Source organism: Varanus komodoensis, unplaced genomic scaffold, assembly GCF_004798865.1.
Source record: "Varanus komodoensis strain SLA01 unplaced genomic scaffold, ASM479886v1 scaffold11, whole genome shotgun sequence".
Classification (NCBI taxonomy): Eukaryota; Metazoa; Chordata; class Lepidosauria; order Squamata; family Varanidae; genus Varanus; species Varanus komodoensis.
This window is the reverse complement of record NW_025335317.1, coordinates 23445932-23468552: the sequence shown is the minus strand read 5'-3', so window position 1 is coordinate 23468552 and position 22621 is coordinate 23445932. Positions and strand designations below refer to the sequence as shown.

General features: G+C 43.5%; 1 protein-coding gene across 4 annotated transcripts in view; it reads right to left on the bottom strand.

The window, feature by feature from the left end:
- Window positions 1-22621, bottom strand: part of A1CF (APOBEC1 complementation factor) — a 51889-nt gene that overhangs the window by 11665 nt on the left and 17603 nt on the right. For 2 of the 4 annotated variants that reach the window (XM_044420581.1, XM_044420580.1), the window contains exons 4-11: window positions 21727-21857; window positions 18528-18766; window positions 17782-17946; window positions 13052-13149; window positions 11406-11676; window positions 7663-7871; window positions 5279-5415; window positions 4067-4197 (exon numbers count right to left, since the gene is read on the bottom strand). In XM_044420581.1, coding sequence (XP_044276516.1) covers window positions 4067-4197; window positions 5279-5415; window positions 7663-7871; window positions 11406-11676; window positions 13052-13149; window positions 17782-17946; window positions 18528-18766; window positions 21727-21857 — 1381 coding nt within the window. The remainder of the gene's footprint in view (window positions 1-4066; window positions 4198-5278; window positions 5416-7662; window positions 7872-11405; window positions 11677-13051; window positions 13150-17781; window positions 17947-18527; window positions 18767-21726; window positions 21858-22621) is intronic. The other 2 variants (XM_044420583.1, XM_044420584.1) reach the window with 2 other exon arrangements.

Genomic DNA, 22621 nt, shown 5'->3' with positions numbered 1-22621 from the left:
TTGCACAGGTGCTGCAGGGTTTCGGCATATTTTCAATCTCAGCAGGGAAAAGTCGTTTTCTCATTTCAGGGACAGAGATGACGGCAGACACAGCTGCAGTGCGTGTTTGCACTGAGATGGAAGATGAGCCATTTGCTCCTCAGAACAATGTTGCAAATGAATTTAAACATGCCTGATTTAAAAAACCACAATGAAAAACACATGAAAAATAAATGCATGTGCCTATTTAGAAAATGCACACAGTTCAAGGCTTCCCCTTCATCAGCATTGCTTCTTAAGCTTGTATGTAAATACATCATGCAATGAAAGCCATTTGAGTTGCATGGGAGAAACTGCACAAAATTCCAGTGTACCTACCATCTGAGTTGCTCACCAACTTCAGAAAATGAATGCTTTGGATGTGAGTGCTCAGCCCACATTGAGACGGTTTATGGTAGTGAACAGAACCTGTCCATGAGTCAAACAACTGATTCACCACAGGTAAATAAGTGCCACAAGCAGTATGGTTTGCGCATTGGCTCTAAACTGAGACAGTCTGTAATCTTTGCCTTTCCACCATTTAAACATTGGTAGAGGAGCAAAATGCCACCTTTCACCATAATTTTAACTACCCTGACCACATGACTAGGATTATATGCCCATACCAGAACTATAATAGATGTGCTATTTATGTTTTGCCTCAATGAACAGAAATTTCATTAAGTTGTTTTCCCCCACCCATCCTCTATCCCCTGGGCCAAAATACATATTACATTGCATCTATAGTGCGTTGGTGATCCTATATATTTTTTAACATTTGTGTAAGTGTATGGCACCCTGATTGTGCATGGAGAGAATGCTAAGCCCCAGTCACTTACTTCATTCTTCTTCCTCCCTCCCCTGTGCATGGGGGCTAAAGAAAGACAGACAGAAAGACAGACCAAGGTCTGTTTGGATCAGAGCCCCATATGCTTAGGCAAGCCTAAAACAAAAAGTGATGATTGTCTACATGTACATTTAATGCAGCATGTACTTCAGCTTCCATTTGTGGTTCAGGGGAGGCACCCTGGAGATCTCCCTTGGCTCGAAAGTGTCACCGTTTGAAGCCCAATTTGTTCACTCAGTGAAACTGCCATGCAATTGACTGCTTGAAATGCTCCTACATGTGTCAAGTCACTAGTGTAAACAGCATTCATGTGTTCATGCTCATTTCTGGCTCTATGATGGCACCTTGCGAGGAATGGAAGCTGGCAAAGGAGTGTGTGCGCGGAAATTGCATGTCTGGCTGCTGCGCATGGACTCTTTGCCAAGTGGAGGAGGCACCTCCATGAGGTTCCATGTTTAAGTGATTCTGATGTGCTTGACTGCATCTGTGAACTGGGATTTAGTTTCTCTAGAGCACTTTGCTCAGTGTTGACATGTTCACTCTGTGATCATGCCAACATCTGGTTAATTATGCCAAAGACATGATTTACGCCTCCTGTGTTAAACTATGTCAGGCTCTCAAATTTTACCTTTAGTCTCAACATCAGAATACTTTCACTTTTGTTAGTTTACTTGTGGTTTAAGCCAAACCTGCCAAGTCAGACTCCTCCCATCGATGGGAAATTATGCCCATTCAAATTTCCATTCCATGGCTTAGACAAATCATTAACACTTGTTTTGAATAAATATGCCTTCTTTCAAACCACCTCACTTGAACTTTTAATGATGCCCGTGTGGTTAAGCTGTTAGACCATCAAATAGTTACCAAAATAAATGGGGGTGTATGAAATGAAGACTATAAAGTGAAGGAACTAAGGGCCAAATTAAATGTTCAGCTAATGACACATATTGTAAATATACAGGGATCGTTCTCCTTGTTCTTGGGTGAGTGGACACAGCCCCATTTGGATTCAGGCCACAGTGCTCTGGTAGACTTTGCTTCCCTTGCTGTATCAAATCTTACATTTATTCAGGGCCCCCAAAAACTATAGCAGCTTTTCAGGGCAAAGGAAAAGCTGGCAGTGAGAAACTTTCCTTCTGTGAACTTCCTTAAGTTAACCTAGCTTAACTTAACCTCAAGGCTAGAGCAGACTTTACCTTGCTGTCTAGCAGCTGCATTCCACCCCCACCTCCAAGATCCAAGAGACTTTGCCTCTCCCCGGCCCCACACCATTCCATCCAGCCATGTTATGTGCACGTGCATTTAAATAAGGGGGGAGATCCTATTGGAGTCAAGAGAGATGATACCTCATTTTTTAAATCCCTGGGTGGATTTTTTTGTGGGGGAGATGTGGGAAGGAAGCTTTCCTTCAGCTTCGGCTGATTAATCAGCTGCGCCCCTACCTGGAGTACAACTGCCTGGCAACGGTGACACACGCGCTGGTGACTTCCCGCCTTGACTTCTGTAACGCGCTTTATGTGGGGCTTCCCTTGAAGACGGTCCGGATACTACAATTAGTTCAAAATAGAGCTGCCAGGTTGCTGACGGGGACGGGGCGTTATGTTCACATGACTCCAGTCCTCCGACAGCTTCACTGGCTTCCCATTGAAGTCCGGGCCCAATTCAAGGTGTTAGTTATGACCTATAAAGCCCTAAACGGCTTGGGTCCTGGTTACCTGAAGGAGCGCTTACGTCCATATATGCCCACCCGCCCCCTGAGATCTGCGGGAGAGGCCCTTCTCCAGGAACCCTCCATGAAAGAAATTAGGAGGGTAGGTACTCGGAGGAGGGCTTTCTCTGCAGTGGCGCCCAATCTATGGAATGCGCTCCCCAGAGAGGTCTGCCTGGTGCCGTCGTTATTTGTTTTTTGGTGCCAGGTGAAGACCTTTTTATTTAAACGTCATTTTAATTGCTAACAATATTTGCTTATTTATCTGGCCAGGGCAACTTCTTTTATATTTTATATTTTTTATTTATTTTATATTGTTAATTTTAATTTGATATTGTTATTTTTGTATTTTATTGTATTTTATTGTGTTGTAAGCCACCCCCAGGCTTCAGCAAGGGGCGGCATAGAAATGTTCTAATAAATAAATAAATAAATAAACCTCCTCCCTGTCTTGGAACACTGCGGTCCAAATCTGAATGAGGGCTGTACATGCTCATGAAAGAGTAAGGTGTAGCCATGCTATGCATGATCAACCGAACATTTGGTTTGGTCCAGAAATACCACTGAAGATAGAAGAATTAAAAGTTGGCTTACTTAGGTGCCTTTAATAGGAAATTAGGGATATAATGCTACACACCAGAGTGCTGAGCAGGGCCGATCCACCCCAGCTGTAGCCCTGATCCAGCCTTCCAGGTTTTGAGGTAGTTATTTGATAGTTTTCCAGCTTTTGCAGTAATTGTGCTATTCTAAAAAGGGTGAAGTACATCTCCTATGGCAATAAAAGCTGCATTCCAGTGGCAGCAAATGGAAAAGTCAAAGGCAGGGGGATGCCAACATTCCCAAAATATAGAAATATTTCAGCTTAAATCTCTCACTGCCAGTAAGTGAGCTTTAGTCACAATTTTGGAGATGCTTTGGTAGAGTGTATTTGGTTCCCAGGCTGAAACAGGTTTGATACACAGTTACTTAGAATTAACCAGCATTGACAACAGAACTACATCTGAGTAGACATAACATAGGATTGTGCTGTAAACAGTTTTAAAAAGAAAATTACACAGATCCCAAATTAAGCTAATTCAAGGAAGTTCCTGAACTAGATTTGCTTCCCTTGCTGTATCAAATCTTACATTTATTCAGGGCCCCCAAAAACTATAGCAGCTTTTCAGGGCAAAGGAAAAGCTGGCAGTGAGAAACTTTCCTTCTGTGAACTTCCTTAAGTTAACCTAGCTTAACTTAACCTCAAGGCTAGAGCAGACTTTACCTTGCTGTCTAGCAGCTGCATTCCGCCCCCACCTCCAAGATCCAAGAGCAGGTGAAGGTTCATGCACATTTATCAGGATTCTAGTATGATCGGTTGGGGACATGATTTTAAGGCCTGAACTGAGCCCCCTACAGTTGCTTTAGTTTAGAAATGAGTGATGGGGGAATGTAGCTGTTAGATGCTGATGTAGGACACTGCCTCTCTGGTCAAAGCCTGTATAACTGGTACATACCTGGAAACGCTGCTGCAGCAGGGGTGTCTGCTCCCTCCACGGGAATGCCCAAGGTCTGAAGAGTATATTCTGCAGCATAGGTTTTGGCTTCATCTACATAGGCACTTAGCTTGGGTGGTGTGAAGGGTTGCCTATGAATCAGTTGTATTATCCATATATAAAAATAACAAGAAACAGCAGTTAGCCACTGACACCGTGGAAAATACTACCAGTTGGCAAAAACATGTTAACAGTGGAGTGGGCATGACTGTGGGTTAGCACAGTCTTGCATTAAGGATGCTATTCTAAGCACATTTACTAGGAATCAGCTCTGTTGAAAGCAAACATCTGCTTTCAGCATTCATGGTGTGATTACAATATTTTCTCTCACTGCACACAAATTAGTAGCCCAGGGGAGAAAGTGGTGGGTTTGGGACTAGCACCGAACAGTAATACCAGCTCTGGAAGAAGTGGCACGATCTCCAGGATGCCCTGATCTGCCCTGTCTCAACTCTGAGTTCCCTGGGCGGCTGTGGCGTTCCCTCCATGTGCCTTTCATACGCTTCTGATCTTCAGGCCAGGGAAGAAATGGGCAAAATGCATGGGCCCCATTGCAGCCCCCACTACCCAGTGCAACAACCAATAATCCCCCCACTCCACACACACACACCTCACAAGAAAAAAAAAATTGATGAAAAGAAGGGGCCTTTGGAGCAGTACAAGGAACCAAAGCAGTGAAATCAAATTTGATTGCAAGCCAGAGCTGACCCTTCTAGGCAGCTGTGACACCTGCGGGAAGGACACATCGAACAAGCACAAAGCCGCAATGTTGAAGCAAACCAAATGATTAAAGCCAAACATTCTGTTGTCGTCATGTGCCATCAAGTCATCTCGGACATACGGTGACCCTCCCAGCCTCCTATAGCTGCATATGGTTTTCATGGAACTACAGAGGCATAAAGTTTGCTGGGCCATTTTGGCTCGATCTCTTCCCACCTGCCCAATCAGGGCTGGTAAGCAGAATTCATATCCTGATAATAAATAGCATTTAGTTCCTTACATATTGCAGATACGTATCCATGTCACTATAGTTTTCTGGTTGCTGCCAAGTTGGAAGGATGGCAACAGTATGGCTGTGGGACTGGTAAACACATTGAATAAGTGCTTCCATCCCTGCTCTCCCCAAGGTGTCCCAGTCCATGAATTAAACCCAGTAAAGCAACAGTTACGCACAGAGTATGGTTTTGACTGGCAAGAGCAGGAACTGTGATTTTATATAAGAACAGCTGTCTTTGGTCTTGTCCAATAGCAGAATGAAGCTGGTAGATGGGCTGCCCCCAGTTATTCTTCTGGCAGATCTCTTCTAATACCTAGAATGAATATTGCATTCTGTGACGATAGAATATATAATTGCAGTATTAAAGTTATTGCCTACTATTCCTTCAACAGAGTATACCAAGAGGGGCCTGCTTCAGTATAGAATCTGCATTTACAAGATAAGCATCTGATGGTCCAATTTGGTGCTTGTTTCACCAGTATTCATTGTATATATTTGAATAACAATGAGGGTAGGGCTTTTTCTGTGGCGGCTACCTGACTATGGAATTCCTTCCCAGGAATACCTGTTTGGCACCCACTTTTCTTATTAGGCTCTGGAAAACTGAACAGATGAAACTATCAGAGTTACAATGGACAAGTTCATATGTCATGCTAATCACTAACAATCATTTTTTGTTTGCTGAGATGATTGGGCTCACCATAGGTTGCCCCCCATCTTCTACCTCAGTTCACGACCTTTTAACCCAGGGTACTTGATAGCGAAAGTTGCCTGAACTCTTCTCCTTGCTGAAATTAGAAGTCCTTTTGGGTTGCCATGGTTTCCCCTCTTCTTTCTCCCCTCTTTTTGTCAGAGATCATGTTTTGCAATCTTCACACCAGCCATCAGTGACACCCTCTTTAAAGTGCTCAAGCAAGACACCAGGGAGACTGTAACTGGTTTGCCATCCCTTTTTAAATTATTGTAAAGTGCAATAAATCTGCACACTTTTTGTACCTTAAAAAATTAGCCAGACTTGTGTAAATGTAAAGGTGTGCATTTGCAGGGGTCCCAGTGGGCAGCCTCCCCTGGACAATGCCCTGGGACAACAGGTTTTTGCTCTCAAAGTGGAGCAAGCATCCACCTTGAACATTGATCCAGAGAGGATGCAAAGAAGTCAGTGGTTCACTTTGATTTCCTCTGACATCTCGCAAAAGGTGAACTGTCAAGGAAGAGCAAACCCCAAGGGATCTTTGGTCACAAAAAGGAATGGCCAGTAGATTAGTGAGATCCTCTAGTTTTAGTGGTAGATCTGAGTGTCATCACACGTTTTCATCCATTCCTCAGACACAAGGTGCTCAGGAGAGTGGAAAGCATGTGCCCTTCCATCTATGGGAGGACAGAGTTTGACAGCTAGCTGTCAGAATTCAGACTTCCCTTTAAAACAGGGGTTTTGGCAGGGTAGCCAGGATTTCTTGCCAGGGACGGAGATATATATGTATGCATATCTCCCTGACAAAAGACGCTGCCCTGTAAATGGGGTGGCTCACAGTTTTCTTCTTTTCCAAGCACCCAGTGTGTTTGGAAGGGGTAAAAAAGTGCAAGGACAAAGGAAACACTCATGTCCATTCAAAAAAAAACCTAGAGGATCTCACTGAAAAACTGATGAACTACTGGCCATCTCTTTTCATAAGCAAGGTCTCAGGGGTTGTCACTGGCTTTCAGCCTGGAAACCAAGGAAACAGCCATGGCAAATAGAACATGATGGCTGCTCCATCATGTCATTTGGGCATTGGTGGGATGGCTGTAACAGGTTAGGTCAGAGCAAAGTCAGCAAGAGTGGCATGTGGTTTTGGTTTTGGTTTGTTTCTGCTGCTTGTTAACCACTTCCCACAGCGCATGATGAGACTAATTTTCCTGCATTTGGATGACACAACAACTTATCATGGGTCCAGTAACCCCTGAACTAAATAATGGGTTTTTAGGGTAGATACATAGAATCATAGAATAGTAGAGCTGGAAGGGGCCATGAAGGCCATTGTGTCCAACCCGCTGCTGTTGCAGGACACCAAGTTGCACCATCCCACTCAGAGGGCTGCCCAGCTTCTTTTTGAATGTCTCCACTGTGGGAGAGCCCACCACCTCTCTAGCCAGCTGGTTCCACTGGCGTATTGCTCTGACAGTGAGGATGTCCAGCCTGAATCTGGGTTGTCACAAATTGAATTGATTATTCCGTCTCGTACACTCAGGCATCCTCATGAAGAGATCTTGACTTTCCTTTCTGTGACAGCCTTTGCAGTATTTATAGAGGGATATCATGTTCCCCCTCAGACTAAAAAAGCCACACTTCAGGAAGGGGTCTGAGTTCACATGACATGACAACCCACTGTGGCTTGTCACCCATGATAAATCATTGCATTATTCCCACCCAGCCAATATGTAAAGGATGTGCCTGTGTGTATGTGTGTATGCACACACACACATTATATTTACAGGGAAGACACAGATCAACTTCAGGAATGATTTTTCTGTGTACCTCCTTGCAGATCTAGAGCTACTGACAGTTCTGTCTTCTACCCACCTGTGAAGCAAGCTTAATTCCTTGTGGCTTTAAACTGACATGATTCATTGGTGTAAGTTCCATTCCTGGCAAAAGGTCATACAGTTTTTCTTCCCCACGTTTTTCTCCTTTGAGCTGGTATCCACGCCCCAGAGCAGGGTTAGCCAAGTAGCCACGGCCTCCTAGTCCTCTAACTCCAGCAGCCCCTACAGGTACATTCATGTAAATTTCTAGGAATGTAAGAAGGTATTAAACTGAATCAAATCACATGAAAATCTCCCTGATTCTTATTGTATTGGAAGGCTTGAATCCATATACTGATACTTGATTCAGAGATTGAAGGGGGAATTGGCCCAGTTCAGGCAGGCAGATTTTGGCAAAATTTGGCATTTTTTCCTTAGACAATAACATTTCTTGTGCTGTCTCTGTTGCTTTATGTTTATGGAATATAATTCATTGAAAAGTAGCAAAACACAGAGCATACAATCCCTTTATTGTCTTTCAAGGGGATGCTTATGGATATGAGCAAGTACCAATTGGGTATAGGGCTGTATTGTTCCAACTTCCATTGTATCTCGTGGGCTTTTTGTTATTTTAGTATCTGCAGTTTTAGCCTACAAGCTTCAGGCTCCCTCCCCCACCCTCCACTTTTAATGTTTCAGTTTAGAAAACATGGCGGACCAGGGAATTGCAGTCTACTTCAGTGTATATTCACAAGGTTTTTACCCACAATGTCTAACAGTATTGCTTTTGAATTTCAGCAATGCCATTATTAATATCAGCCAAATCCTCATTTTGTGAAATTCATGAGGATACTTTGATTAGAGAACACAAATTAATTTGAAATTACCATCACTACTTATCTTTTCTGTTTGACTTAATATGATGCTTCCTTTTTCATTGAATTTGGGCTCAAATTATCATGTGTGTGTGTGGGGGGGGGCAGTGAATGGGGACACATTTCTACATAGATTTATATTCAGTGGATAACATAGAAACATAGAAAACAGAGCGAGTCAGAAGGGGCCTCCTGGGCCATCTAGTCTGACCTCCGGCACCAGCCGGCTGCGATCACAACATGCCCACCATGTGGACATCCAGTCTATCCTTGAACACCTGCACCGATGGGGCCTCAATGACCTCTTGTGGAAGCCCATTCCACACCCTCGGGGTCCTGACTGTCAGGAAGTGCTTCCTGGCATTCAAACGAAACCTTGGCTCCCTGAGCTTTGCTCCGTTGGAGCGCGTCCTGCCTTCCTCTGCAGGGGAGAACAGGTCTCTACCCATCTCCATGTGACAAATGTGATAAATATCAATAGCAACAAATTAGGGTGATCAATGTTCACTGGTATAAAATTAAACTTCTCATTTTTGGTATATGTATCTGATTGACCCCATTCTTACTAATACTGAAACAGAAAGCTTTGCTCACTATCAACCCCATTCCTATCACACATTCTAGCTAAGTCACTCCAGATGAAATTATATATGGTAAGGGATTAAAGAATAGTCCATTTGTATTTCACCTCTGAATTTTTCAACACCTAATGACACACAACAGAGTGAGAAAGTTCACACGACACTTCAGCTTATTAAGCTGTACATTCTGGCATCTTTGTCCCAGGGGCCTCAATGTGCCCAACAGAATGAATCACATCACAGTTGACTGAATTAGTTAAACCATAGCTTATATGCATTAGTTTAAAACAACAGGCTCATCCACAGTGACCTTCTAGCCATCATGGCTTGGTCTGTTGTGCAAACCTAGTCAATAACTCAGTTCCTACATGTATTTATTTGATTTCTATCCCACCTGTTTAAAAGAACTCAAAGCAATTTACATCACTGTCCTCCTCCTCTCAATCTTATCCTCACAGAAACAACCCTGTGAAGTACTGGCCTAAAGTCACTCAGTTGGCTTCATATTTCAGCAGGAACTAGAACCTAGATTGCCCTGAGTTCCACTCCTGCACTTTTAAATATTACATCACACACATGACAAGCCAAGATTTTTTTTTACCATTGTTGGGCTGTCTGAACCCAACATGGTATTTCACCATGATAAGTTTGGCCTTTATGAACCATGATTAAGAAACAATGATTTGTTCCATGGTTTCTCCCTACCACCATGGCTTAACATGTTGTCTGAATCCAGGATCATGGTTTCCATGATCCTGCTGTGCAACGACTGCAGATTTCCCTGGGAAGAGCAGCAATGACATAGCCATCCTGCCCCTATGTACAGACCAATAAGGAAGAAGCAGAAGGCTAGGCAAGGAGTGACGCACCTTGGGATTTAATTTCAGGCATAGTGGCTGGGATACATGGCAACAGGGGAGATATTAGAGGGAAGGGCGAAAACTATTATAAGATAGAAAACACTTGATTGTCTGTCAGGTAGATCATGGTAAAAAACCATGATGAACCATGATAACTACACAGGGTGGCTTGACGTGTTGTGGAAAGCCACCAATGTGTGATCTGATTCCACTGAGCATCATGAGGTTTGAGATAACATGAATGTTCTGTCCATTATGCTTGATCTGTGGTGACATAGTTACACATTAGGGTAACCATTTGATGCTGTAGTTGCAGTATGTATGAATTTGCAGTTGTTTACTTCATTTGAACTTCTTAAATCTTTTCCATCAAAACACATCAGTGGAATTTAGAACTTAATCCTATTGGCTACTTAAAGTAATAGGATTACAATCTGAATGGGGTGCAAAGAGAGTGAAGAAAGAGTGGAAGTCTCCCTGTATAGATTACACAAGAGTAAAACCAAAAGAAGCTGAAATGATTATCCAGCTGTGTCATTCCTGAGATGAGCTATTTGTACCCAGATTGCATAATCTCAGATTCTTCATGCAACTCTATATTCATTTGGCTAAAACTGGCCCATACATTAAAATGTGTGGAATTAGAAGAGTTATAAGTGGAACTGGAAATATTGATGACTGTGTGTTTGTGCATGAGACAGAGAGAGAAAGGGAGATAAATTTAAGGGGAACCACCATCCCTTGACAAATCATTTAAAAAGGAAGGATGTGGCACAGGTCAACTTAAAATTGCTTTTGGCACATTGCAGAAATACAAAGCTGCTGACTGCCTCAGTGGCTCATTCCATCAAAATAGCAATTCATATGGTTTAAGGATACATGGGGCAAGCAATATATGCTACATGGTACATTCAGGGCAGGACTTTGGAGCATATGTCCAAGGCCACACTGAGCAAACTGAGCCAAATTGTCCTATTTTGAAAAAAGTAGAATAATAAGCATTCCCACCTAAAGTGCTGCCCCCTGCATCAGTAAGACCAATGGGCCAGACTTTAAAATTATGTAGCTTCACCACTGCTCTCATAATGTGGTTCCACAGTCTGCTGGGATAGACAACTGTGTAAAGGAAAACATTTTAGAAAGACTTAAGCTCCGAGACCTTCCATATCGGTCTGCTTTCAAGCATGATTCAAAGTATCGCTGCTTGCCTTTTAAGCCCTGTGTGGCCTGAGTCCAGGCACTGGGAAGAGGGCTGGTTCCAACCCGCCTGTACACCTCGGCCATCAGGGGAGGCTTTCTTCTGGTGATCTTCACATTCTGAAGCAGGGTAAGTGGCCACCAAGGAGAAAGATGACATTATTTTCCTTCAACGATCACCCTACTTTCAAGCCATGGAAGATTTAAACAAAACTCCCCCAGACATCCATTGTATGGCTGGCTCATAGTCTACATTTGCAGCAAGCAAGAATAGCTTAGTATATTTACCTCGAATGGATGGAGGCCTGATCAGGCCCCTGTTGGTGAGATGTCCTTTAGCAGCAGGAAAGTGAAGGTTGGGAATAGCAGCATAAGCTTGAGGTGCGTAGAATACTGGTGCTCCCAGGTAGGCTGTAGCAGGGTCATACACATGCCCCAGAGTATACGTATACTCTGGCAGCATGGCTCCTCGGCCTCCCGTGCCCCTTGTGTATCTGACATAGCTGTCTTTGTCTACTGGCTTGGCCAACGTGACCTCAATGGGAGAGCCATCCAGCACCTTAAAACAAAAAAGGAGTAGAGAGAGGGAAAGGAGACACATGGGTGCATGCACGATGATGTAGAACTATAGCCCACTTTTTAATAGAGCCCTCAAAGTAGCTGCTGGTATTTGCTAAATACAACAGCTACAGCGGAACTGTATTGTCAGTGCAACTCCAACTGCACAGGAGCTGATCTGATGTTCCTACAGAGCAGCTGATGTCATTTGGGCCTGGGGAAGGCAGCTGTCCAACTGGAGCAGGCTGTTCTGTTCACTGCAGTCTGCATTTTTATGTCAGATACTGAACTCCCCCAATCCGGGACAAGAGAACTTGAAAGAATGCCTCCTCCTCCTCAGTAATGCAAAGTCCCAGTAATTCAAGGTCATGGGGAAGCCTTTTCTCATTTCCCATCTCATTTCACTCATGTAGAAGGTCACTTGCTCTGCATTCCTGTAACAGCAGATACATACAGGTATATACCAAAAGGAATGGAAAGCAAGTCTCAGGATGTTGAAAGGAAAAGAAGAGTTTTATTCTATGCAGTAATCAAGTATATTTTGCAGGATTCCTTTTGGAGACAAACCTTGCAGAGATCTCTAGAAGCATTATTTGGAGAACTGTCCTCTGAAAAAGGCCCAGTTATATGATACGAGGCTCAAACACATCGGGCTCTTTCAAACAAGGAAACAATACGTGTTTCTTTACCCTCTGGAGAGATAATTTCATTCTCTTGGGTTTATTTTAAAGTCTTCCAGTTGTTGTTTTTTTTTAATGGTGGCATTGGAGTAAATACCCTCTGGAAGCTCCTGTCATATGGCTGTGTGCGCCGCTGCCATGCCAGCCCTGTGCTTCTGATGTGCACATCAGGCACATGACGGGGTCGGTCCACGAGTCCGGTGGCAGCCCAGTGCTACATGACGCCATCACCACTCGAGGGAATGCCTGGGCTCACGAGACAAAAACTGGCCTCCCACTATTTCCTTCAAGCAGACCGCACACGCTCGAAGTGCAACAGCTTAGGCTGGTGCTTTGCTGTTTGAACATTTATGAAACTATAAATAGCAAGCACGCTTTTAGTTTTACTATAATGGTGTTCCAGACATCTGAAGAGCCAAGCTTTAACAATGTATCACAGATTTCCATGGCCAGAATATCACTGCAGTGCAAAACCCAAACATTCAGGTCAAACCCTCTGGCCAGCCTTTTATTGTTGGCATGTGTGCGCTCGGGCGGGCGTGCACACACACACACACACACACACACACACACACACACACACACACACACCCCCCAATCACATACATACCTACCAGCATCGTGAAACCCTATTGTGCTATATACAAGCAACCTTGTATATGCCTTTCAGCAAATGCTAAACCAGTCCAGCCTTACCTTCCCATTTAAGACTTTCATGGCTTCCACTGCATCTTCTCGGTTATTAAAGTGCACAAATGCATAGTCTCTGATTTTCTTTACTCGCTCCACTGCCCCTGTAGAACAAATTTGGAGGTTAGGTCTGTCATGGATATTGCTTGAATGGAAAGCATGTGCTTATGTTCTGTCCTTGGGCATTGATCTTTCACTCTAATTCAATTATTTTTTATTATTCTACAGTAAATAAATATTAGATCCTGGCACTACAGACCATGAACCACTTGGCTGTTCTATTTGTATTTATTTATACTGGCTTAGTAATGTGCACTTTTGAGTTTCCTTTGGTCCATTGCGGTCTGATTATGGCTGCTCTGGGATTTGGAAGTAGGTTACTAAAAATTAGTATGATAAACCCCTTTGCACATGTCCTATTCTGCAGAGTGAGAGGAAGTATCATGCAGGCATAAAGAATCCACAAAGTGCATGTGCAAACCTATCTGTTGTGATTCAATTGTTTGTGGTTTTGGCCTGGGCCAAGTAACTTAAGGAAGGCCAGGTGTTTTGTTTTGTTTTATTTTTAAAATATTTATAATTTTCACTTGATGTTTACAACCCCCCAACAAAACCAACATCTGTGAAAAACTGCTGAGAATAAAAAAGAACGGTAGAACCACAAACACATACCCAGAAAAAAGGGGAAAACAAAAGAAGCAAAACACCAGCTGCAGGTTAGACACAAGGAAGAACTTCCTAACGGTCAGCAATAGGACGGTGGAACCAGCTGCTGGGAGAGGTTGTGGGCTGCCCCACACTAGAGGCATTCAGGTAGAGGCCAGACAGTGATCTGAGTGGGACGGTATAACTGGTGTCCTGCACCAGCAGGGGGTGGGATCTGATGGCCTTCTTGGCCCCTTCCACCCCTACTGCTCTCCGACTCTAAGAACACAAAAAAGAAAACCATATCGCTGCACAGTGACAATCAGGGATACATTGAACCGGTCTTGCAAGCATTTCTAATAATATGGATGCATACATACATGCTGACATGTATGCATAGAAACGGTCGAAGTTCCTGTCCCACATCACCATTATAGGTTGAGGTAGGTTGACAAAATATTGTAATGAGTGTTGAGATGAAGTTGTCACTGGTAGATTATGCCCCCATAGGATGCTGCTGTATCCACAGGTTCTCAGTCCACTGTGTGGGTGAAGGAAATAATTTTTCCTTCCTTCCCTTTAGTACGAACTTAGCCACCATGAGGGCTCATATGTTGCAGTTGCCTAAGGATGGCTTCCAGGAAGTGGGAATGTAATTCAGCAATACATTAATATCTTTCAATGAGAATGAGGTATTTAGCACTGCACTGATGTTTCAAACAACTGCTGTCCAGAGGGGAGGGCATTTCCACACCATGTACAATGATGATGCCTCTGTCATCCCACATCACCAGCATTTATTAGAGGGAAGTAGTTTTTCTGAAACAGGCACTGGAGTTCAATATGCCCGATAGAGCAATTTTTGCTGTATAAGGCACAGTTCCAGGGTTTAATTTAAATGCAAAATATGATCAGATTCACATGGAATGACAACCCACAGCATGACTTGTTGACTTATTCAGCATTTATCCATGATTTGCTTGCCGTATGATTGTGATCAGAATCACATAACATAAAAACACAACTTAGGAGGTTTTATTTATTTTGGGTTGGTCAAGACATCTATATTCTGCTGTTTCAAGACTGGGTCTGGGACGCACTAGGCAGGGATTGCTTTGGAGGCTTGCTTCTCCTTGGTGACAGGTGCGGTCATCATAAATATTACAACAGGGAAGGGGTAAAGATACAACATGTATTCAAGGTGCTACTGTGATGCAGGATAGCAGAAAACCAATGGGAGTTGAAGTCTACAACTTCCAGAAATCTACCTTCTGCCTATTCCTGCTCAATTCATGGGCCACCTAGCCCATGTTTGGTTTAAAGTCAGAGAATCATAAGGAGGGAGGGCAGCACAGGCCCTGAAGGTGACCATCAATGGAGTATTTCTTACTCCTAGCTTTGGCCTGGTAATGAGCAACTGGAGAATTTTTGCTTTGACTTCTGTGCAGTGGGATTGAGGCTTTATGCCTGTTAATCTGTTTTGATGGCTGAATACAACTATAGCACATCTACTGTAATGTTTTATGAAATGACTTTAGAGGGTTCAGGCTGCTAAGATGCCAATTAAGCTACTGGAATTGCACAAACAAAGTGGTCTTTGTCTAGGCATGCACTATTAACTTAATGTAGGTTTCAGTGGGTTTCTTGCTTTCCTTTTAATTATTTGTTTATTTAGAAGATCTACTGCACCATTCCTTATGTAGATTACAAAAGTAATCCACTATAACTTCACAAATAAATAAAAGGAAAGGACAACAACAAACAACAGCAAGGAAGCTGTTTTAAAGTAACCAGAAGCTACCATACTTCAGACACATCATGAGAAGGCAAGACTCACTGGAGAAGACAATCATGCTAGGAAAAGTGAAAAGCAGAAGGAAAGGAAGACTGTATAAGACAGTGATGGTGAACATTTTGGAGACCGAGTTCCCAAATGGCAACCCAAAACCAACTTATTTATCGCAAAGTGCCAACACTGCAATAAAACCTGAAAACTGAGGTTTTAGTTTAGAAAAAGCACCTCACAGTCAGTCCAAGCAAATATATACATATATCCTTGGCAGCACACTGACCGGCCATCTGAAAGCTCAGATAAGTCGCGGCCAATGAGATGCGGCTCATGACATTATTGCCTGGTGCTGCTACTGCTTTCTGAGCATGCACATGGTCCCTCTATCTGATGCTCGGCTGCTGGGGCGCTGCTGGGGTGACTTGGCTCACATGCAGACAGAGAGGGTTCTGTGTGTCCGCTGTGGCACGTGTGCCATACGTTTGCCATCACTGGTATAAGACATGGATTGAGGTCATAAAGGAAGCCACAGCCTTGAATTTATTACAGATAAGCATCGATGTCATGGATGGACATTGTGGACAGCTTTCACTCATAGGGTCACCATAACTCAGAGACGACTTGATGGCACTATATGCAACTATGCGAAGCAGCCTTAAATAGAAGAAGCAGCCATCTTTTCCTCCCAAGAACACACCTGAGCTATGTGCTGCTTATTATTTTGCATTATATTGTATTTTAGACTGCAATCCTATGCCCAATAAAAAGCCACAGAAAAATTTGGAGCCCCAGCTCCAACCCCACCAAGGCACTCTAAAGTTAACACTGGAGTCTATAAACTTTCTCTATAAAGAGAAATATGGGCATCCAATGGAGGGTGTCTGAGTTGGGTCATCAGTTTCACCAGAAATCAACTGCAGCACTGCCAAGATTCCTCATAACCTATTGGAGCCTCACTTTCCCCCTCCCTGCACCCCAGAATGCCCCAGTTGTGCATGTGACTTCAGAGCTGCAGCTGGCACAGGAGGGAGGATACATGAAGAATGAGCTTCATGGCTGTGTGGGGACTGGAACCCTGGTCTCCCAAGTCCCACTCTCACCACTGTGCCACATGGAAGGGACAGAATTCCATGGTCCAGAAGCAATAGAGGAGAAAGCCCTAGCACATGCCACTGACAAATGCATTCTTTGAATGATGTTGTCCTCAAAAGAGTTGTTCTTAGTAAATGGACTAATTCGTAATGAGACATGCAGTCTCTTAGATAGCATGGCTGAAAGCTTCAGAGCATCAAAGGCTAAAACCAACACCTTAGATGGGGCCTAGAAAGCACCCAACCACTAGTGTTGAGCATCCAATCCCAAGGTAGCATGTTCTTGATGCAATGCGCTGGTTAACAGCATAGCTGCTGCATTTCACATTAACTGAAGCATCTAGACACTCGTCAACAGTAGCCCCATTGCATGAAATGGCATATCCAATGCATGGGGAACCACTGCCAAATAAGAGCAACTCAGAAGAGTTTGCAGGTGGCTCCTGAAAAGCAAATGCACTCTTTGCCACTGCCACCTAGTTCTAGAGACCCCTTCGGAACAACCTCAATCCCGATCTCTGAGCCAGACTTCCTGTTCACAAACAGCATTTCCCTCTCACCCAGCTTTAATTTATTCAACCTCCTTGAGCTTAGGCAGCATTTAAGGGTATCAGCTGCTTCCTTGATGTTAGGCATCAAAGAACAAGAAAGCTGAGTGTCATCAGCATGTTGGTGGCACCTCAGTTCCAAAGCTCCAGATGGTGTCTCCCAGCAATTTCATGTAGATTTGAAATAGCACAGGGGACCAGATAGAACCCAACAGAACAGCATAAGATAAAGGCTTCTGTACAATAGTCCTTCACCACTACCTTTAGGAGACAAGAAGATGAAAAAGCACTTATCAGCCCTCACTGATGGCCACTGCCAGTTTGTCCCATGAAACATATTTATTTTGAGTTTCTTTCACCAATATTAGGAAATGTATTTTATTATGATTACTTTAAAAATCTTTTTATCATATATAAAGACAAAGGCTTTCCAAGTATTTAGCCTTATATCTTGGTGGGGAGCGACTAGCATTCCCACGGTTGCATCTAAGTTGTGAAAAAAAATCAAAACTTTCATGAAAATAAAACTGCTGCATCATCTCTTTCCTTGCATTCCCAAATGTTAAAAATATTTCACCCAGAATTAAATTTTTCCAGTTTATTATGCACCCTCTAATGGTTTGCTGACAAACTGAAGAAGCTGCCCTTTTTCCTTTTTGTTACCTGGTTTAACATTGTTGAATTCTTTTTCAATTGTCTCTTCAGTGGTCGATAGCATAAGGTTCCTCACATAGAGGATTTTAACTGATGACATTGTATCTTCATCAACCTCAACCTCAGGTTCTGCCCAGTCTACAGCTATAGGATGTCCCCATAACTGGATCCTTCCTGTGAAGTAATCGGAATCCTAGAATTAATTAATATATTTCTATTATATAATTCATATAAATATAATTACTCACTGGTTTGGGAAAAAGGGGGAGGAAAGAGGGCTTTATGGAGATGTGTGTCAAAAATGAATTTGTACTTTGCTACAGAGATGCTCAGACCTATTAGATTCCTGTTCATGTTCAGTTGCACTTGGTAGTTTTTCCTGATATTTTCTTGACATCTTGGCCCCAAGGCCAAGCAGCTGCATGGAAAGTTGCCCAGATAATGCCCTGGATTGTCACTGCAGGGCTATGTGATTGTGAACATGCTTCTTCCATTGGTTAGATTACAGGGAGCTGTTCCATGGAACTATGGGCACATGCGAATGCTACCAATCCAGTCCAGAGGCTTCGTGGAATATATGGCCAATCCAGAGCCTGAGGGGAAATATGTCCCAACACTGGATTGTGTTCCCTTAAGTCTCTCACACACACATGCTGGTCACAGTATATCTGGTTGTGTCCATTCTGGAGTTTTGGCCACCTAAGTTCCCTTTTTATTCCGAATACTAGAATATTACAATAATTTAGGCCCATTACCCGGTAACAGTTTCCGTCTTGCCATGGCTGCAGCCCGATGACTTTCATATTCCACAAAAGCGAATCCACGGTTTTTTGCTTTATCAGCTGCACTGGGATACACGATGACATCAACAACACCATCTGTAACTTTCCTCATCTCTACTAAAATTTCTTCCCTTTTCTTGGTTTTAGGAATTCCTCCTACAAATAAACGGCAGTTGTCTACACTGGCACAAACCCCTAGGAGCCGACCATTCCTGCATACAAAGAACAGTTCCATTTTTGTGGTGAAACAGGCTTAGTTCTGTAAGAAAATATCACAGTTTAGACATTTCACCGCCACATCAGACTCTCCAAACAGCTTAGGAAAAGCTGAATGTTATGCAAACCAGCCCTTAAAATATAAGGGGCTTCCGAAATTGCTTATCATCAGATTTAGATGTGTGAAGGTGGGGATCTATCTCTATATTAATGGGGTTATTAAAATTTTGCTTATACAAGTTATTCCCACTTATATATTTAAGTGCAGTTTTTCTACAACAAATTAATCAGGATTTGTTATACATAACTATTGTGCATGTATTTTCCAGTTATAATAAATTCTTAAAGCACTTACTTTCAATTAGGTGTCATAATTTCATCCTTATCCTAACAGTAAAGTCCTAGACACCAATTCTGTTTGTGGATATGAGAACTGAGACAGAGGCTAACTTCTAACACTCCCCAGGTGGCCTTCTGGAAAATCCGTGCACAACAAACGCCACTCTCCTCATATAGCTTCTTGCCTTTGGCTCTGAACTGTGGCCCTTCGCGTGAATGGGCCCAGTGCCTTTCCATTCCCGATCCCTGACATATACTCTTGCTATGCTGGGTGCGTCTGGGTGGGCTGGCATGGAGAATCGTGCTATGATCACCATGCGCAGGGCTCTGGGGGGTTTTCTGGCGGACACGGCTGCTGGCTGCCCCGTCAGAGCTTTGGCCGCTGTTTGGAATACAGGAATGACCTGGGCGGTTGCCACAGTCGCTCCTAAGCACCCTCCCTGTTGTAGAGCTCATATAGTCCCATGGTGTACTCCAGAGCTGAGAGTGTTGAAACAAGTCAAGAGACCGCTTGGAGAACTCCTGTTCTCGGAGAACAGGTGCAAAACTCCTGTTCTGAATGGAACAGAAACCTGGCATGTGAGTACAATTGGGTATATATCACTGCCTCTATCCAGTCCTCACTTTGCCACCCAGCAGAGCTTTTCAAGGTTGTCCAGGGCTCCATACACTCTGACCCCAGAGATACCTTGGGACCATCTCTGGCATGCTGAAACTACTCTCTGGGAACTTCCAGGAAAAAATCTGTTGCACCCACCAGGATATGGACTCCAGTGATAACCCCTGACACTCCAGAGTTACAGCACTGAAATTGATGGAGCTATCCAGAGCACGGTCTTGTCCAATTTTTATTGGCTGTTTTTCAGCTTGAGGATGTGGACAGGTTCACGCAGCTACCTCTGTTCTGGTGCCTGGCCCCTCCTGGCTTATAACAGCCAGAAAGGAAGGAAGGACTGGCTAAGTCAGGGAGGTGATCAGTGCCTCTGTGCAAGAGGGAGTGCTCCCATGCTGCCTTAAAGAGGTGGTGGTGAGACCACTTCTCAAGAAACGCCCCCTTGACCCAGAAAATTTGGGAGTGACTACTCCTTTCCTGGGCAAGGTCCTAGAGAGGGTGGTTGCCAATCAACTCCAGGCACTCTTGGATGAAACTGATCATCTGGATTCACTTCTACTGGGGCTCAGGCCTGGTTTTGGCACAGCCTTGGTTGCCCTGTATGATGAGATGTGCTGGGTGCAAGAAGGGGAATTGAGACTTGGTAAATACTGGTCAGCCCAGTGGATTCTTCAGCATGGAGTCCCTCAGGGGTCTGTTCTGTCCCCCATATTATTTAATGTCTACACAAGACTGCTGAGTGGGGTCATCTGGGATTTTGGAGTGTGTTGCCACCAGTACGTTCATGACACGCAGCTCTATTTGTCCTTTTCATCACTGGTGAGGCTGTGGATGTGCCAAACCAGTGTCTGGCTTCAATAATGGACTGCATGAGCATTAACAGGCTGAATTCAATACAGACAAGACTGAGATGCTGTTTGTGAGTGATTCCTTTGACCTGATGGGGAGTGTTCAGCCTGTTCCAGATAGGGTCGCACTCCCCCTGAAGGAGGAGGTTCATAGCATGAGGGTGCGCCTTGATCCATCTTTGTCACATGAAGCTCAGGTGACTTCAGATGTCTAGTGGCATCCCTACCTGGACAGGGACAGCCTGGTCAGGAATTTGTCTTCTGATCATCTCTAAATTGGATTACTGCAACACATTCTATGTGGGACTGTCCAGATTAATAACTGGGACCTGGAGGTCCAAAAGGTGGTTCTGGCTTCCTGCACTGGCTGCCTGTATGCTTTTGGTCCAAATTCAAAGTGCTGGTCTTAACCTGTAAAGCCATACATAGCTCGGTACCACAGTATCTGTTGTCATGCCTCTTCCAAACCCAATCTACTCAGACACTATGTTCAACCTCTGGGTCCTTCCTCAAGAGGCTCAGAGGGTGGCAACTCAGAAGAGGACCTTTTCTGTGGCGGCCCCCATCTCGGGACCATCCTCCCTGCTGTGTCCTGCCTGGCACCAAATTTGCCATCTTTTCAGCTCCAGGTTAAGACAACCCTCTTTGCAGAGGTATATAAATACCTCCTTGGTCATTCTGGGGCCAGATAAATTTAGTCAGGTGCCTTTTATTCCTGGCCAAGTTTTTTTAAATTGTATTTTAATATTCTTTATATTATTTTAAAATTCATGTTAATGTTTTTATATATTTTATTTTATTGTTTTTATACTTCACTGTAAACTACCTAGTAAGCTCCAGCTATGGGTGGTATAGAAATAAAGTAAATAAATAATAGAAACCAATTAATACGGAAATATCTACAATTTCTGGGGAAGGAAACTGCTTTTCTAATTTGGTTTGACTCTTAGTTATATAATGCCACTGTTCTTGGGGAAGGAGGGCAGCCGAAGTATCTGTACATCACAGGGTCACCTACAAGCAACTGCCCTGTGGGGAGAAATGTGTTTTAAGAGCAAAGTTTGTAGCATGCTTTAATATTAGGAACCAATTTCAGAACATCAGTCAAAAAGTGGGACACAAATCCACTAAATCAAAATAAGCTAACTAGGCTTACCTGATTTCATAATTGTTCAGTTGCTTGATTGCATTCTTGGCCTCCTGTTTGTTGGAGAACGTTACAAAAGCATATCCCCTGTTGTTTCCATTGAAGTCCATCATCATCCGCATTTCATAGATTTTGCCAATCTGTGAAAATAAAGGATAAGCTCTGTAAACATGCTAGGAAAGGGAAGTTTTCACAGAAGGTCTCTGGACAAAGCCCCACTGCTCTTGCAACTCTGCCTGTGTGCCTGTTTCCCTACGGGGTAGCTTGATCATTGTCCCTGAGCATAAATCTGAGTATATTTTACTTCAGATCTGCTTTCTGACCCATGTACAAAGTTGAAATAAAAAGAAGCAGCATATGTCAAAGTCCAGCCCATGCTAAGCTTGTTATCAAGGTAAATGACCTCTGTCAACATACTCTGATAATGCATTGAGTTTCTGTGCTTGTCTCAGGTATCTCAAAGTGCACCCATTTAAATATAAACAATGATGACTTACAATTCTTTCTTTCTTTTTTTCTTTTAAAATCCTATTTCTGTTTATAGGTTCAAAAGCTTCCACATCACTCACAGCCAAATTACATGGCAGAAACTCAGCTCAGCACAGCTCACTTCAATGAAATGTATTGATTGGGTTCACACAACATGACAGTCCAGAGTGTGGGATGAGCCTGGCTTGAGCACAGGCTGTTGTTTAATCATAGAGTGCTGTGCTGTGTGACCAAGAATGCTTTTACATTCATGCTGGGCTCAGTCATAGCCTGAGAGTGCAATACTGGGAGTTCTTTGGACAAATGGAAGGAGCGAAAAGAGATTACTTGTGTGAGTACTTCTCTTCATCCTCCTTCATGATGCAGATATGCCTGGGCATTTGGTTCAGTCAGAACCTCAGTTCAAATGGTACAT